Here is a 16,949-nt window from a genome sequence, read left to right as displayed (position 1 = left end):
GATACTTATCTAGAGGCAAAATTTTTCTTAATGTGTCATCTTTATAAGTCTCTTTTTAGGCTCCTATAGCTTATGAGGCCCCATAATCAAAGGTGAAACCAAGAGTTAATAACTATAAAGAGCAAAATGCTCAGAGCTTTCTCCTTTTAGACACAGGAAGTTCCTGGTAACAAGCTAAAAGAGGGAGACAGTAGAGAGTGGTGGGGAGATACACTAAATCAATGTCCTCTATAATTTCAAGAATATTTTAAGTTTTATTCAATCAGTGTTTATTGAAACCTTATTAGTAGTCAGCTACTAATTTTTTGTAAAATGTGCATGGAATAAAACATACATATACTTTTTTGGCTGTGTCATGTGTATGGATTGATACGAAAAGACAGACTCAGGGGTCTAAAGTGAAGAACCCTCTTGAATAGAACTTATCTATTCACAGAGAGTTTGGGGCAAAGACGGGGACAACATACTCAATGTGTGAGTAATAGGATGCAAATGATGTCTCTATCATTCTCCTAATTGGGTGCTCAGTGGAATGCTATTGGCAGGTTCCATAACTTTTCAATACCTATCTGTAGTATTATAGGCCTTCCTCTTATAACTATCCTTCAGCTTACTTTTGTGCATGTGATTTCCTACAGTATTCAAAGGCGGAGAGGCATCCTGTGACAGCTTTGGAGAAAATGATGGAATCCAGCTTTGTTGGCCCCCAGTCATTCCCAGAGGTCCCTTCTCCTGACAGAGGAAGCCAATCTGTCAAACAGCACAGGTACAGATCATGGTGGGAATGGGTACATTCACAATATGTAAGACTCTGGACAACACATGCCAAGAAATGGCAACACTATTAGGAGAGATGATTGTTTTTGCTTTTCCTATAGTTCTCCATGGAATGGATCCTCAATCAGCTCACAGCAGGTAAACCAAAGATACCAGAAGGCAGCAATGTACCTATAAAAAGCCTAAAGGAACTCTTAACAATACCCATCAGAGCAGCACATGCAGACCAGTAAATGAAACAATTGCATTCTGAGAAACTATTAAAAACACGATTTTTTTCTAGTCTGCCTTATCACTACCTACAAATTTAATGACTAATTCTTCCCTAGGCAACTGATGTGACATGCTCCAGGTCTTTTAACATGGTTCTCACAAAAAGAAAACTTTCCAGGGGGATGAATCCTGGCAAATCTTCTCTATGTATCTGCATGATCTATTATCAGTGGCATAGCACTCTTCTTACAAGCTGACCATAGAAATCGGCTCTTTTGGGGAGAAAGCCAAAAATAAAGTTATCTTATAAATTATATGGCATTCTGAAGCTGAGAAATTTCTTTATTGTTTTCTAGTCACATACTCTGTTCTATGCATAAGGAATCTAGAACTTCAAAAATTGAAAACCTTTATTCTACAACAAGTGCCAAAGTTTGGAACTAGAACCCGAACAAATGAATGGTTTGTCATTTAAATGCATATCCTCAATCTTTGTAGGAGTTGTCCCGAGTTAAACATCCTTCTCTTAGTAAGTATAACACCTTAAATTTAAAAAAACTATGCAAATTTGTAAAAATAAAATATAAAAAATATCAATTTTCCCAGCAATGAAAAATAAATATAGGTTTTACATATCTAGGTAGTGTTTTTTAAAACCACCATGACAGAAGCATGCATTAACAAGGAAACTCTCTTCTCCTTTGCTTCTCAATGAGTCTGAAGATTTTATTGAAGATGACATATTTGCTATGAGGTTTTTCTATCACTCTACATGAGAAGAGACTGAGATACTAAGGGTCTGTTGTTTTTTAAAAAATAATTTAAATATTTTCAGCTCAGGGTTGAAATATGTTTGGCTATTGGGTAATTGCTTTAGTTATTAACTACAAGTTTTGATTTACATCAATTGAGGCATTTATAGATACTTCCTTGTGAAAAAATCATTTCAGTTCACTGGAGCTAATAGAAGTTCTTTAATTATGGAAATACATCCAAAATTGCCAGCCTTTAAGAAGATGGATATTTTCTTCCAAACACTATTTTCCCTGCTGATTATAACACACATGAAAGTGGTATTCCATCTGGTCAAGTACAATAATTAAGTATAATATTATTCTATACTACATTATGCCATAAATGTTTTAAAGTTGAGATAAACAAGGATTAGAGCTTGTAATGTATTTTTGCTGCAAATACCCTACTCTTACTCCTTGTTTGTTGATATACTGCCTTCTAAACTTGGCTTCTACTCTGATTTTTATGAAATACGAATGTCTTCAAGAGATCTTCCTTTTTGTTCAGTTTAGTGACATTTCAGTATTTGTAGGCATACATTGTGTCCCGATAGGTAGGCAAGGGTTGATTTATAAAGCACCTCTAAAACTTTGTAAATTATAGTGTAATATAACATAGTTTTTGTTTTGTAAAACATGCAGTAGACTTAAATGTTTTCATGATTGATAACCTGTCCACTGATTTATATAGACTGAAAACTGCTCCATTACTTCTGAATGCTACTAGGTTAGAAGGGCAGCATAGTTGATTGATCAATAGGTATAGAACTTCTTTTTAAGGTGGGTCACTAATTCATACTGGTAGACTTTGCTGTTATGACAGTTTGGCTAGCTATGAACAATTAATTTCTTTCTGTGCACTGTAAATATGACTTATTTGGACAATTCATTTATGAAACAAAACTGTTAAGTCAAAGCACTGTTTCTCCTTTTTAGTAAGTAAAACTATTCCTTTTTTATAATGATAGGTTGAGTTTCTTTGTGTGATTTATTTCTTTTTTTAAGATTTTATTTATTCATATTTAGAGAGGGAAGGGAGGGGGAGAGAGAGAGAGAGAGAAACATTAATGTGCAGTTGCTGGGGGATGTGGCCTGCAACCCAGGCATGTGCCCTGACTAGGAATCGAACCTGCGACACTTTAGTTCTCAGCCTGCGCTCAATCCACTGAGCTACACCAGTCAGGGCAAAGTATTCCTTTTTAAAGAGGAGGTCAATTTTGTCATGTCATACTTATTACATCATGTTTTGGCAATATAACCCATTTATAGACAACACATAGATAGGCTGTTTTAATAATGAAATAAATTCAGGTTTTTCAATGACTAATGGGAGCCTTGAGTTATCATTGGTGGAGGAGGAATCAGGGGAATTTACTGTGTTGAGCACCTAGTATGTGCTAAATTTCATGCCAGATACTTTGCATATTTGATCTTTTTGAACCCCCCACACCAATCCTATGAAAAGACTTAAGCATCATGCTAATGCTGTTCTCTTGCACCTCCTGCACCCATGTCTAGGCTTTACCTTTCTCTGCGTTGCTCTGTGCACTAAGAGGTAAGCAGTCTCCCTTGGCCTCTAGCTCTCTTGATTCAATATGAGGCAATAATAAGAGATGAAAGGGCAAAGGGAGAGCAAGGTCCTAGTATTTCTGCCCCCTCCCTCCCTGGCTGCCTCAGCTATATCCCTTTTCCTGGGACAAAGTGCCCAGTAGTCCTCTCTTTGCAACTTCTTTTTCTCTCTATTCTGCTGATGGCTTCCTCCCCTTGTCCCTTCAATTACAGGGATAGTAACAGCTTCCCATTGTTAGTAACCCTGACATACAGTAGTATCCTGTGTTGCTTTTTTTCCCTCAAATACTAACCACACCTTTGTAAATAGCAAAATGTCCCCCCAAATTATCCAACTTAGAGTACCATCTATTTTTCTCCAGGACTCTGACTGGTTCTAGTACTTCCCCCAGTATCACACTGCTAATAATGTACAGATGCATATCCAGGTGCACCTATTTCTAGCACCCAAGCCTTAGTACCCTTCAGAGTCCAAAATTTCCACTGCATGATATAGATAGAAGCTGGCAGGAAGGGAAATAAATGAGCTATTATAGATCTCCTTAACTTGTGGGTACTAGTGGAGGCATCTCCTTAACTTGTTGAGGCATTTTGAGACTCAACATGCAAAAGATATTACAATAAAGAATTAAGTTGTAATAATGTTGCCAGGTATGACCTGGTGTTTGCACTAACTCAGGAAGTTAGCGTTGGCTTGAGGAATGTGAAGTTTGATTAGTCATCTTGGTTGTCAACTCTGAACTTAAATAATATTTGATAAATTATTTTGTATTTATTAAGTAGAAATAACAGCGATATTAGTACAGGAAAGTTACAGAACTCCAAATAATACAGTTATATGGGTGAAACTTCTTTAGGAGGATTGATACCTTTAAAACTTGATAGTTCTATTGAAATTTTGAAAATGTTTTTCAATTTTCTCTGTATAGTTTTATGTTCTCTATATAGTTTTATCACATAAACTGGCATCTTACAAAACGTGTACACAGGAGCAGAATTCTCCTCAGTGCTACCTATGAGAGTAGGTTAAATTTGGTGAGGTAGAGATGAGATGCATATGGAACAGGTAAAGTGTCAAATTAGCAATTGATTTTTATAAAGAGTCTTGTTCTTTTGTTTAACATGAGCTATATAGGGATATCACCTAAAGTGTATCTCATTTATAACTTGTGCCCTTTGATGACATCTAAAAACATAGTTATTTGGGTATTTGGATCTATGAGTCAAAATAAGATGTTTAGTAAAGCAAATTAAAAAAAGTAGTTTAGTTCCTCAAGATTAATGAAAATTTGAGGTAGTGAACTGTGAATTTAATGTATATGTTAAGGGAAGAATGCCAATTATAATAAGTTTTTTTTTACCACTAACAAACTGAAAATTTCCCCATAACACCCTTTAGGGCTTCCTGTATTTGGTTCTTGTCAGTGTCTAATAATAAAACCATTTTTATTTTTACTTAAGAGACAGTTATTATAGCTTGAATAATGAGGGTGGATAAGAATCAGAAGCTTGATAATTTCTTAATCCCACTTCTTATTTTGACTGGAAAACAGCAATTATTTTAGTCAATTCTCCCCATTGGAAAGCCAGAAATACAAGAACTCTTTGTCTAAGTATCTGCAAGGGTAAAATGAATTTGGCAACTTCTGATCCCCTCCTAGCTATACTACAGTTATGGATGGAGCCTGGCCTGCATCTTTGAGAATCTGGGGTGCAAATGCAGTGTTTGAGAAGTTTGCACAGCTACCTGTAAGGTCATTGCTATGACCAATTTGTTTGCTTGTTTTCTTTCACCCCAGCAGGAGTCTGTCCTCTTGCTGCAGCCCAGGACAAAGGAGTGGCATGCTCCACAGGAACGCCTTTAGAAGGACACCGCCCTCACCTCGAAGTAGGCTGGGAGGAATCGTGGGACCAGCGTATCAACAGCTTGAGGAATCAAGGATACCAGACCAGGATACCATACCTTGTCAAGGGTAGGTCTAAAAACAATGAAATTGAGGGAGGGTGTCATTATTGCTATAGCTTTAAATTGAGTCATGTTCATTGGGCTTTTATTCATTGATATTGTCATCAATTAGCTATTTATTCTTCCTTTCATCTTTGTTTCACAAATGTAAACTAACTTGAAAGAGTAGGTACAATGGAAATAGATGTTAGGAAAATGTTAGAGAGAAAATAAACATAAACACTGACAAGAAAATAAATGTATAGATATGTATGCAGTGTGTTGATATATAGTTGCTAAAACAACTTAGAATTTGTCTTTGATTTAAAAAACTAGAGGTTTCTTGAGAGGACTAAAGTGTTTCTCTTCATCCTTAGTTTTGGAAAAAATTACTTAATTCTCTGATCAGTATCATGGACAATATCCTAAAAAAATAACCTGTAATATGTTTACTTAAACACACACACACATACACACATGCACACACACACACACACACACACACATATATATATATATATATATATAAGTTTAAAATCTTGGGCATTCTTGAATGTGTCTCAGTTACAGTATGCTCTCAAGTACAACTTGCTGAATTCAGATCTCTAGGTTTGTTCACAGTGCGGGGATGGAAAAAGGGACTTGGGACACTATGGCTGCTATTCCTCCTTGCAGTACAAAAGGTGTCCCTCCTTCTGAGTGGACAGGAACCCTAATGGGGTTCAAGGCATGGTGAGTGGAATGTATTGTAGGATGAATTTTAGTCACTGTCCACCTAATCGACATACTGTTCAGCCAAACATAGCAGCACTTACTTAAAATGACTGAAGTTCAAATATCATCCTTGACCCTTAGTATTTGTGTGAATTTGAGAAAGCTTTATCATCTAAATTTAAGTTTTCTCATGTATAAATTGATGAGCCTTCCCAAAGATTGATGGGTAGATTTTTTTTAAAATTATGTGTGTAAAGAGCTTGTATAGGTCACGTGGTAAAAAACAGAGAGGTAGTACTGATATTTATTGTCACAGGAACTGTTACAAAATTACCAATGATTTCAATAGTAATAAAATCAGGGTTTATTCCAGAAATTTCAAGAATCTGTTGCCTCACACAAGCCAGGTTATTATTACATCTAGTTTTTATCTCTGGGTAAGCCAAGCCAATTTTCTGTGCTTCTCTGGCCTGGGTGACTTTAACACACTGTATCAAGCTGAAGGCCAAGGCAAGTAGGAAGGCCATCAGAAAGCCCTACCATTTTCTTTTCTTCTGGGCAAGATGAGTGTGCAATTGTGCCCTATATGACAAAGCTCAGCGACAGATTTCTTCAGGAAGACTAGAGGATAGGAAATGAATAGCCTGTGGCTGGGTTTTACAATTTTAAAGCAATTCCAAATATACCGTAAAATGTGTTTGGTACAGATCTGGTCTGACAGCTGCAAATTCAATGTAACATCCAAGTTGTCCAAGAAGTAGGTTGGCATTTCTCTTTGCCTTGTATCTGGAAAGGGGGCTTATATTTAGTCTATAATAATAACTAATTATATCTCATAATTATTTTTCTTTTTAAATCACTGATAAGGTCTGTTAATTAGGATTAATATATTTTGTGAATGGAGAGAGAACCCAGCCCACACTGCCTTTCTTTCTGTTGGGCATATTTTGGCTATCATTCCATATGTCCTAGATGTAAGGATGTTCTGACCCTATGCTGCACATAGGCTTAAACCATGTATACACAAATATTCAGTGGCTCAGAAATCCCATTACATGTTCAGGCATTGCTTTGTCTTTTACCTCCTGGGAGACTTACACTTATTGTCTGCAAGGTGGTGGTTTTGTTTTGGTTCAATCATCATTGAGATTAGAATAGTCTCTCTGGCTGGCTAGCCATGTGTATTTTCCTACCTGTGTTATGGGCCCATTGTTGATAAATTGTGACTCTAAGTATAAGTCACTGTGTACTCAGGACAATGAATCTCAGGGAGCGATCTCATTCTCAGTTTTTGTAAATAGCTCTTTTCCACTCCTGGGGGACTGACTGTCTCTACGGACTAGAAATAGGATTGATAATAGAATTTCACAGCTAAAGGCCTTCTCCAGATCTGGCCCTTGCCTAGAGGGGGAGTGAATGGATTTGCAAGAGCTATCAGTCATCTGCTGTATGTTTATCAAGCATGTGGGCACTGTCTGCTAGTTAGGCTCTGGTGTCTGCAACTTCACTCCTTGGCACTGACCCAGCAGCTATTTTAGTGAGGCCTGAGGAAGACCTGAGGTGGTGATTACTCAGGCAAGTCAAATGAGTATTCATGTACTAGAGAGAAAGAAATGAAGCTACAAAAGTTTGACTGCCACCTTCAAAGTAGAAGGGATACAAAAATATACTGATTATTTATCTCACTTAACTAAAAACTTTATATACTTCAGTTATTCTTCAGGAAATTGATCGATGAATGCATTAAGGGTAGGGGAATTTAAATGGCTGGCCCAAGGTGGAATATATCATGTAAAGGAACTAAGACTGAATACTGGTCTTTCTGACCAAAGAAGCCATTAAACCAGAAAAAGGAATGTGAAGACAATCACATTCCTGGGTGATGATGTGCAAATGGAATCTCAGTTGTATGGTTTCAGAAGGAAAAGTGAATTCTTTCAATTTAATCAGTTCATTCAAAAGCCATATGAACTAGGAACTAGGTCCTGGAGTCCCCTGTGGAAATACAAACTCCTTGGCCTGACTCCTGAATTATTGGGAATAAAACCAGGTGACTAATTGTTGGAATATTTTACCTTTTGAATGATGTTTGGACTCACACATTTAGTGAAGAAATACACTTGTGATTTCTTTGTTGAGGGATTGGAGGAAGGACAGCCCAAACTGGTATTTTACAGTCAATGATTGACAAGCTCATGAATCAAACTTGTGAAAGCGTGATTGACTCTCAGGGATGTGGAACGCTGAGTGTCTTCTAATTGAGAATCACATCTAGAAATTTATCTCTCAATTAAACTTCTGAAGAATAGTAATAGCTTCTACTCAATACCAGTGCTGGGACACTCACAGCAGCTCTAGACGGGAAGTGAGGACTACAGGGTGCCTCTGGCTGAATAGTACAGAGGCATTACTTCAGTTAGTTCTCAGAGCAATCTCCCCAGGTCAGTATGACTACCCCATTGTTTTAATATGAGAAAATTAAAGTGAGTCTGCAATTTTTCTACAAATAACATTGGGACTTGAAGCCATATTTAATCCAAAACAAAATCACATTTTAGAGAGTTGTAATTGTTTAAAGAATATCTTCATGTTATAGTAAGATTTTATTTCATTTATTGCCAGTCATATGTCCCATAATTCACTTGTGAGGTGACAGAAAAGTCAGCAGTTGTAATTTCTCTTTCTCATCTAAGTCCTTAATTCAGCAATTAGGCATGTTGGAAGACTATTCCAAGTTTGGCTTGAATTACCTTTGACCACTTCTTAGTCATGACACATTGTTGACTTATTGAAGCTACAATTGACTAAATCCTCTAAGATATTTATACCTTTAGCTAACATTTTTTCCAAATAATGTTTAGATCCTGGTATAAGAATTTTCATCTATTGCCATCACATGTCAATACTTTAGATTATACCTACTGATATACTCTCATGAGGTCTACACAAAATATGATTTTACCCTAACTGTATTTTTTGGCTCTGTTATGCTGGTGAATCTGATAGAAGACATTCTACATATTCATACATATTAATGGTGTTAACAGTATGGTATTAAAGACAGGACACAAAATCCTCTAACTTGTTTCCTTTCTCCTTATTGAAATTGATTTACAGATTAAAATCCTTAGGTTTAGATTTTCAGTTATATAACACTAAATAAAAAGGGAAGTTCTTTGTATGTGGTGACTATACAGTTTGCACAGGTAAAGATTATATATCCTTCTAAAGGTGTTCTAGTGTACCTTGGATGCCCATTCATTTCTGGCTTTGACAGTAACAATGAAAATAAGACAACTTAGGTTTAACTTCTTCCTCTGATGCTTACTAAAGATAACTTAAGGCAAGTCATTTGAGTATCCCTTAGTCTAGTTTATTCATTCCTTACATGGTAATAATAATAAATAAACCACATAGTATTTAAAAATTCAGTGAGTCAATTGCAGGTCAAAGTGCTTTTTAAAAGCACTGTGTGGATGTTAGCTCTTATTATTATGTTTGAAATGAATGCTAATGGGGGTATAAAGTGTGTTTATTATTCATGTGTCCATTCCATTGAGATTTATTGATTACCATCTCTGTACTAGGAATGTTAAGGATGGGACTAAAAAGATACCTAAATTTGTTCCCCATCTTTTCTTATTGTCTGATGGGAAGACAGATTTCTAGATTGTCCCCATCATGTCCCTACATTAAAGACTTCTATTTAGTATGCTACATACTTTTTTTGTAATTATTCTTTCAATGTATAAACATGACTTTTATTTATGTTACAATATAAAACTAAGGGAATGATATATGGAGAGCAGATCAGTTTAGATTATGCCTAAATTTTAATGTTTAAATTAAGGATATGAACTGAGAAATAGAATAAAGACTAGTGTTCTAGTCCCCAAATTTATATCCATAATATCCTTGAATCTATATCACTGTCCCACTTTATGGCACTGGGAACTTCCAAGCCCTGGCAAATTCACTAGCTCTGAACAGTTAATGCAGGGGCAAGTCATATTCTGAAATATTCAAGTGACTTGAAATGGCATGTTGGCATACTTAACAAGCCATTGGCATGCACAGTGAACCACATAACTTGTCTCCAGAAACCATGTGAGGGAAGTTGCTAGATTGGCAGAGTTCCTGTAGAACTCAATTCATGTTAGCCACTGGGCAGAGAGAATTGTATGCTTCCTGTTCCCATTTTTTGTCTTAGCAATGTGTAGGGAGGCAATTCCTATGGAGCAGAGTGCCAATAGAAATTGCATTCAGTTTCCCCAAAGTTAGGGTGAAACAGAAAAAGTCAGGAATATAGTACCTTAATGCTTAATGTTGGGCTTCCTGATTTCTTTGTGTAGAGTGGCCACATGAGTACTAAACCAGGGCTGAGAGGGTGGTCAAGTTGATGGAGTGGAATAATGCCGTAATGGGTTTCCTGTTTGTCACTATGGAAAGGCCACACTTACCTGCTCAATCCCCATTTACTTTGTATTCTAGGATAGAGGTCAGGAAGACTATATCCCACCTGCCTATACAGCTGTGGTGTGTTGAAAGATCCCTGGACTTAAAGTAAGAAGATCTGGGTTTGAGTCTCAGTCTGTCACTTATTTTCTGTGTGACCTTGGGCAAGTCACTTCACCTATCTGAGCTTCAGTTTACTTCTCTGTTTAACTGGGAACATACTATCCGTCTGATGGGGTTGCTGTGAGAATTCAGTGAGATGGTGCATGTGGAAAGTGCTTTGTTGGCTGGATAGTGCTCTGAAGAAGCACTGGCAGAGAGAATGTGTAACACTTTGTTTCTTTTTCAGGTATTCATCCACCAGTTTAAACACCCAACAAAATGCATCAGTAAATATGCAACTGCCTTCAAGAGAGACAAACTCCTATTTTAATAACTTGGATCAGAAGGACCTGATGGTATATTCATCCACAAGGGCCAATTCTGTGCCCATCATCCCTTCAGTGGGTCTAGAGGAAACCTGCATGCAAATGCCAGGGATTTCTGAAGTAAAAAGCATCAAATGGTGCAAAAACTCCTACTCTGCTGATGTTGTCAATGTGAGTATTCCAGTCAACGATTGTCTTATAGCAGAACAACAAGAAGTGAAAATATTGCTAGAAACTGTCCAGGAGCAGATCCGAATTCTGACCGAGGCCAGGCGGTCAGAAGACTATGAACTAGCCAGTGTAGACACTGAGGACAGTGCAAGTGAAAACACAGCCTTCCTCCCCCTGAGTCCCACGGCTAAATCAGAACGAGAGGCACAATTTGTCTTAAGAAATGAAATACAAAGAGACTCTGCGTTGACCAAGTGACTTGAGATGTAGGAATCTGTGCATTGTATGCTTTGCTCAAAAGGAAAGAGAGGAAATTAAATACAAATTATTTATATGCATTAATTTAAGAGCATCTACTTAGAAGAAACCAAATAGTCTATCGCCCTCATATCATAGTGTTTTTTAACAAAATATTTTTTTAAAGGGAAAGAAACATTTCAGGAGGGATAAAGCTTACAACTAAAGCTTTTGGATAGAATTCTGAATACAGTTTCAGTTAGTCCCAACATTGTCCTTTTTGGCTTTTAGTAAATGGGGTGATCCAGACCCTTAGCCCCACAGCACCAGTGTCCTCACAAAAAGGCACTGGCAGTTACCTGGTTTCAGAGACAAGCTGTGTTCTGAGGGTGGAGGTGCCAGTGAGAAGGTGACTCTTGCCATTTAGCTTGAAAGTCCCAACCTTTAAATTTATTTTCACTGGACAGCCTCATCACAGGTTATGTCATGTCAACACATGTGTTTTCTATTTAATTTTAAATTTTGAAGAAGGGCACCAAGACTCTGGAAGGAGGAGGACAGGAGATAAAGGGAGTCATTGGGAGCAATCTCAGCTTCTCTTATGTGCCATCTTCTGAAATTTGAGGGCACAGAATCTCAGAGGGAGGTATGAAATCATTATAGAAAGAGACAAAAATCACAGTGTCATGTCACTAAAATCATGCAGATAGAAATGTTTTTCTTTGAGATTGGTTAAGGGCTCCACAGGAGCATTTCTCAGTGTGTGTGCCTGTGTGTGCATGAGAGAGTGTGCATTTGCGTGTGTGCGACTGAGTTTCCTGGAGCACTGGTATGTTGTATGCACGTGTTCATTGTGAGTATGTGTGTGCATGTGTGTGAGTATTACACTTGTTAAAATTTGTTCTGAAATATCAGGGAATCTAATATTCAGAAAAAAATTTCCCTCTTAGATTTGTTCTCTTTAAATTTTTCCATGAAGTATAAAGTTCAGTTAGTATGTTCTTAAATCAGTCACTTGAAGTGACGTCCTATAAAACTTTTGACAATGTCCAGACCATTTTCTGATGTGAATACTTCTGAGAGGAACAACTATAGGCTCATTGATGATATCTGTATCACAAGGCAAGTTGAAGATGTGTATTTATTTTAAATTGTGTGTATTTAAGTTATTTACACAAGCCAATGACCAAATTGACAATTATCTTTTGCTTTCTCATGAGGCTCATTATGATTTATTTTGTAGCAGACCTATAAGTTGTGGACCAAGACATTAGCTTCTGTGGTTAAGAATAAATTGTTGAAATCACAACGCCCAGAGTATTCAGTTCACAGGGAGCCCCCTAAAGAACAGTAAATTGTGTTGTATGTTCATTTGGAATAAAGCAATATTTTTATCACTGCTAAGGTTAACGGAAACTTCTCCTGAAGATTTGTCTGTTTTATTTACCCTTACTTTGATTGGGGTATTCAAGAAAATTAGTGTTTACATAGCCAGTTTTTTTTTCAAATTTTTGGTGGTGTTGTTACATTTACACTGTTTTAAATAAAAAGGCACAGTATTTGAAAGTATATAAAGGATTTCTTTTACTGTAGTCGGGAAAAGCTTCGTTAAAATTTTCTTGTTCCATTAAAATGGAATGTAACTTCCTGAATCAGACATTGAATATGTACAACTCTTATTGAGATTATTTCTGTTGAAAATACATTGCAAATTGCTCTTTGAGAACATACTTTAATAATAGATATAATATTATACAGGGAAAAGAAAGAGCATAGTATTCTTTCCAACACTGTTTAGTGAAAGTTCAAGGTCTCAACTGTTGAAAACACTTTGGTAGAAATGAATTTTATATTCACAAAAGATTTGTTGTCTTCATTAGTTGTCCCATTATAAATTTGTTGTTTTGAATATGGAAGTAACGTTAGCCCCTTAAAAGATTATTATAAAATTTTAATTTCTAGATCATCCACATTCCCATCTAAAAACAGTATATCTTTGGGAAAATTTTGAAAAGATGGTCTTAACAGGTGTATATAAACCTCCCGAAGTTGCACATAAAATATGTTATTGTGTTGAAATGTATTACGATTATGAACATTAACTGGAAGTCCTCACAAGTTTGATTAAGTCGACCTTGTTCTTGGGTCTTTTCACTAAAAATTCACTTGTTACTTATCTGAAGGATTCATACAGTTTTCCTAATTAGGAGATTATATAGTCTGTGACTCACTATAGTTATGTTAATATATAATGTACTCTGAAAAGATTGAAGATCATCAGTCAAACATAAGTCCTGATTCAGCCCCTTATTTCTTAAAGTACAACCATGTATTACATGATTATAAACATCCTGTGCATTCTGAAGAGCATGAACAGCAGGCACACCCACTGGCAGCCTAATGTGAAGTTTAGAGATATAGTTACTTCCTAATTGATAGTCAAGACAAAGTTCTCCATAAAGAATAAATATTAATGGTTACTTTCAGTGGTCATTTGTCTCCCTTTGGAATATGAAGCTGTCCTCTGAAAAAGGTCCAAGCTCAAATTGTGTATTTTTGGGCACCAGCAGACAAGCGCTGACAGCATCAAGGCTATCAAAACTGATGTAACATGGCAAACACCTGGAGCCATTGCCACCTGGTCATTCAAGCTCATGTGTATGCAAAGAAATGCCTACTTCCACAAGACATCTCTGATTTTGTTTCATTTTCACTGTCTTCATTATGTAAACAGGTATTTGAAGATTTGTAATTAAGTAAGTTGCTTATTTACAATTAACTGGGAAATGAATGCCACCCATTGTTTTTACTCTTAATCATTTTCTGATATGACTTTTTTTATAAAGCATATGTTATTCTAATTCACCAATGATTGCTATGGGAAATTGGTGTTCAAAATGGGACCAATTTTATGCTGACAAGAAATAATAGAAATGATATTGGATAATCATCACTCAAATATTCTTCCTGATTTTCCTGTGCATATTATGAAGTGCTCTGTTTTATGTCAAATATTTACCTACCTTATTATGGGTTAAGGAATACATATTTCTAAATTTCTCACATCTCTAACAATTTACATTATTTCCAGGTAGCATCAGCAAGGCCTTCTTCTGCAGAAGGAACAATGCTGTTTTTAAGACTTGACAAATTAATCTGTTTTAATCACAATGACATATCAGGCCTGTCAAAAAGAAAACAGAAGGCCAAGCAAACTTCAAGAGAATGCACATTGGCTTCTAGAGTGAATGACAGTTAAATCTGCAATTTTAATGAAGCTTCTGGTGACCTTGGCTATGGCTGTCTATAAGCAGGTGTGCACAAGAACATACTCATGTCTGCAGCAGTTGTTCACACCTGGCTGGCAGCATGGTGCTATAGGAAACCACACCTTCCTAAATGAGGAGGGGGTCCTTGATTCCAGCCCCATAAACCAGAGAACATTACCCTGAGGCAAGTGCTGTGAAACATTTCCCAAGTCACTACATAGTATACTTAGGAACACAGCAGGAGGGGTGGGATTTTTATTTGATCTTTTGGTACCTGGGAAATATTTTATATATAAAAAATACTTTTTTATTACTATTCAATTGTGTAGATTTAGTATAGTGTTGTCAATGATAGCATGTCTATACTGTATTTGTACTTTAGTCTTCAGAAATTTAGTTTACATCCAGGAAAAACCAGTACAATGTTTCTAGGGTGTTCTCATTTTTAAATATATACCAATATTTCATGGGAAATGAGGCCTTTAAATAAGCTTTATCTCTTTCTCCTGTATTCTTTCTTTCCCTTTTAAGAAATAGTGAGGGTAAAGCAAGAAATTGATTCCTTAAGATCCACATTCTTCTTATATAATAATCTGTTTCCTACTGTGACCATCTCCCCCACACACATACATATATATAAACATATATATACACAATATATATGTATATTAAATTTAGGTGTTTGATTATTTTACTAGCTTTATTTCTGCTTAAATTGACAAATATTAAAGTGTTGGCCTTCTGGAGTGTCAATGAAACCAAATCATGTAGTGCTCAGCCAACCTGGAGGCATCAAAATAATACAGGCATTTTTCAGTTTTTTCTCTTTCTTAATTAAGCAGAAATATCCTCATGTTGGAAACTCAAACTGGAATACAACGTCTACTGGATTATCTCTTAAAAATGAACATTAAACTATGAATATATATGATTGTTGTCCCTATAATATATAATGATCTCAAATATATTTTATACAAATTAAATCAACTTCTCCCAAAGGTCCCTAAACAGGTGCCTTTGATTTCTAGTGCCCTTTGAACTCTAGTGAGGTGATGGTAGAGTGGTGGGGCAGGGGAACTATGTGTTAATGTTGAATACCCAGTGAAGATGTGATGACAATAGCAAAGGTGAGGTAAGCAGACCTAGAAGTGCTAGGCTTCTAATACTTGGATAACTTTTTGTCATAAATACCTGTATTGATTGCACGTGAAATCCTGCCTATGAAAGAATTGTATGATAGCAAGCAATCTTTTATTGTTGAAAATTAATTAGAAAATCATTACATTGAAAGTCATCTTTGTGAAAGCCTCTTACTTATCTATCCATTATAGTGGCTCCATGACCCCATTTGTCAAATAACGAGTATGATCTAGTTCATCTCCAACTTCCTTCCCAAATGAATACCCTGTTATCCAATCATTGTAACTCAGATATTACCTGGTCATTTGTCATCCTTTCATTTCAACACAATCTTTTAGAAAGTTAATGGCTATAAGCCTATCTCTGTGTGACTCAAAAATTATTAGAACCCATATGTGAATCTATGAATGACTTACATTTATAATGTTCCATTTAATTTCCTTTCAGAAATAGACAAGATCACTTTTGTGACTATCTTTAAATTTACCTAGCACAGGTAATAAAAATAGAGGGTTGACCAAGAAAATATCTAATTTTCCAAGCTTGAGCATCAGAAATCTCCCCATATTTTAGAGTCAAAGTTTGCCACTAATAATAATAATAATAATTGCATTCAGTGAACCCAAAGCCAGAGCAAGGGGTTCTGAAGAGAAGGCACCGACCTTGAAGATGTCCTCCTCTCATGGAGGCAATGACACACTCTCATTGGATACACAGGATATTTATTGATAATCTCAATTATTTGCATTTTAAACTCATTAACATAAACCCTCCAACTGATAAGGAATACATTCTCTGGCGGCACTTCAACACTATAGCTCAAAATAATTCTGTCCTTGGGGGACACAATAGACCAAGAAATTGTAGGATTACTCTCTTACTTAATTTTGTTGTAATTGCTGTTTCTGAAAAATCAATATCTATTTGCTCTTCCAGTAACATCCTGACTAGCACTATTCTTTCATTTATAATTTATCAAGATTCTAAAGTTTAAAATCCTTAATCTTCAATAAAACAATGCAGGATGTAAAATACTTACATTGAAAATAATTAATCTCTTTAAATTGTGTTGTTTATTAAAGTTATAATAATTCTAAGTAGTGGTTCACAAAGTCAAAACTGAAAAAAATCCACATTTTAAAACTTGTTTTTGATGTATTTAGAAGAATGGTGAAGCACTTAGACAGACTTGTTACACTTTCCATTGATACTGTCCTTTCTGAAATCAGTATACATT

General features: G+C 36.0%; 1 protein-coding gene across 3 annotated transcripts in view; it reads left to right on the top strand.

The window, feature by feature from the left end:
• Positions 1 to 15,500, top strand: part of NRG3 (neuregulin 3) — a 1,226,667-nt gene extending 1,211,167 nt beyond the window's left edge. Inside the window, exons 7-10 of one of the 3 annotated variants that reach the window (XM_028514214.2) lie at positions 639 to 766; positions 5,156 to 5,326; positions 10,504 to 10,575; positions 10,817 to 15,500. In XM_028514214.2, the coding sequence (XP_028370015.1) occupies positions 639 to 766; positions 5,156 to 5,326; positions 10,504 to 10,575; positions 10,817 to 11,324 (879 nt within the window). In that variant the 3' untranslated portion in view covers positions 11,325 to 15,500. Of the gene's footprint in view, positions 1 to 638; positions 767 to 5,152; positions 5,327 to 10,503; positions 10,576 to 10,816 lie in introns of all 3 variants that reach the window. The other 2 variants (XM_028514215.2, XM_036026736.1) reach the window with 2 other exon arrangements.
• The last annotated feature ends 1,449 nt before the right edge of the window (positions 15,501 to 16,949 follow it).

The sequence above is a fragment of the Phyllostomus discolor genome, chromosome 5 (genome assembly GCF_004126475.2).
Source record: "Phyllostomus discolor isolate MPI-MPIP mPhyDis1 chromosome 5, mPhyDis1.pri.v3, whole genome shotgun sequence".
NCBI classification, from domain to species: Eukaryota; Metazoa; Chordata; class Mammalia; order Chiroptera; family Phyllostomidae; genus Phyllostomus; species Phyllostomus discolor.
The sequence above is the reverse complement of the archived record's forward strand: the minus strand, read 5'-3'. Positions and strand labels throughout refer to the sequence as shown.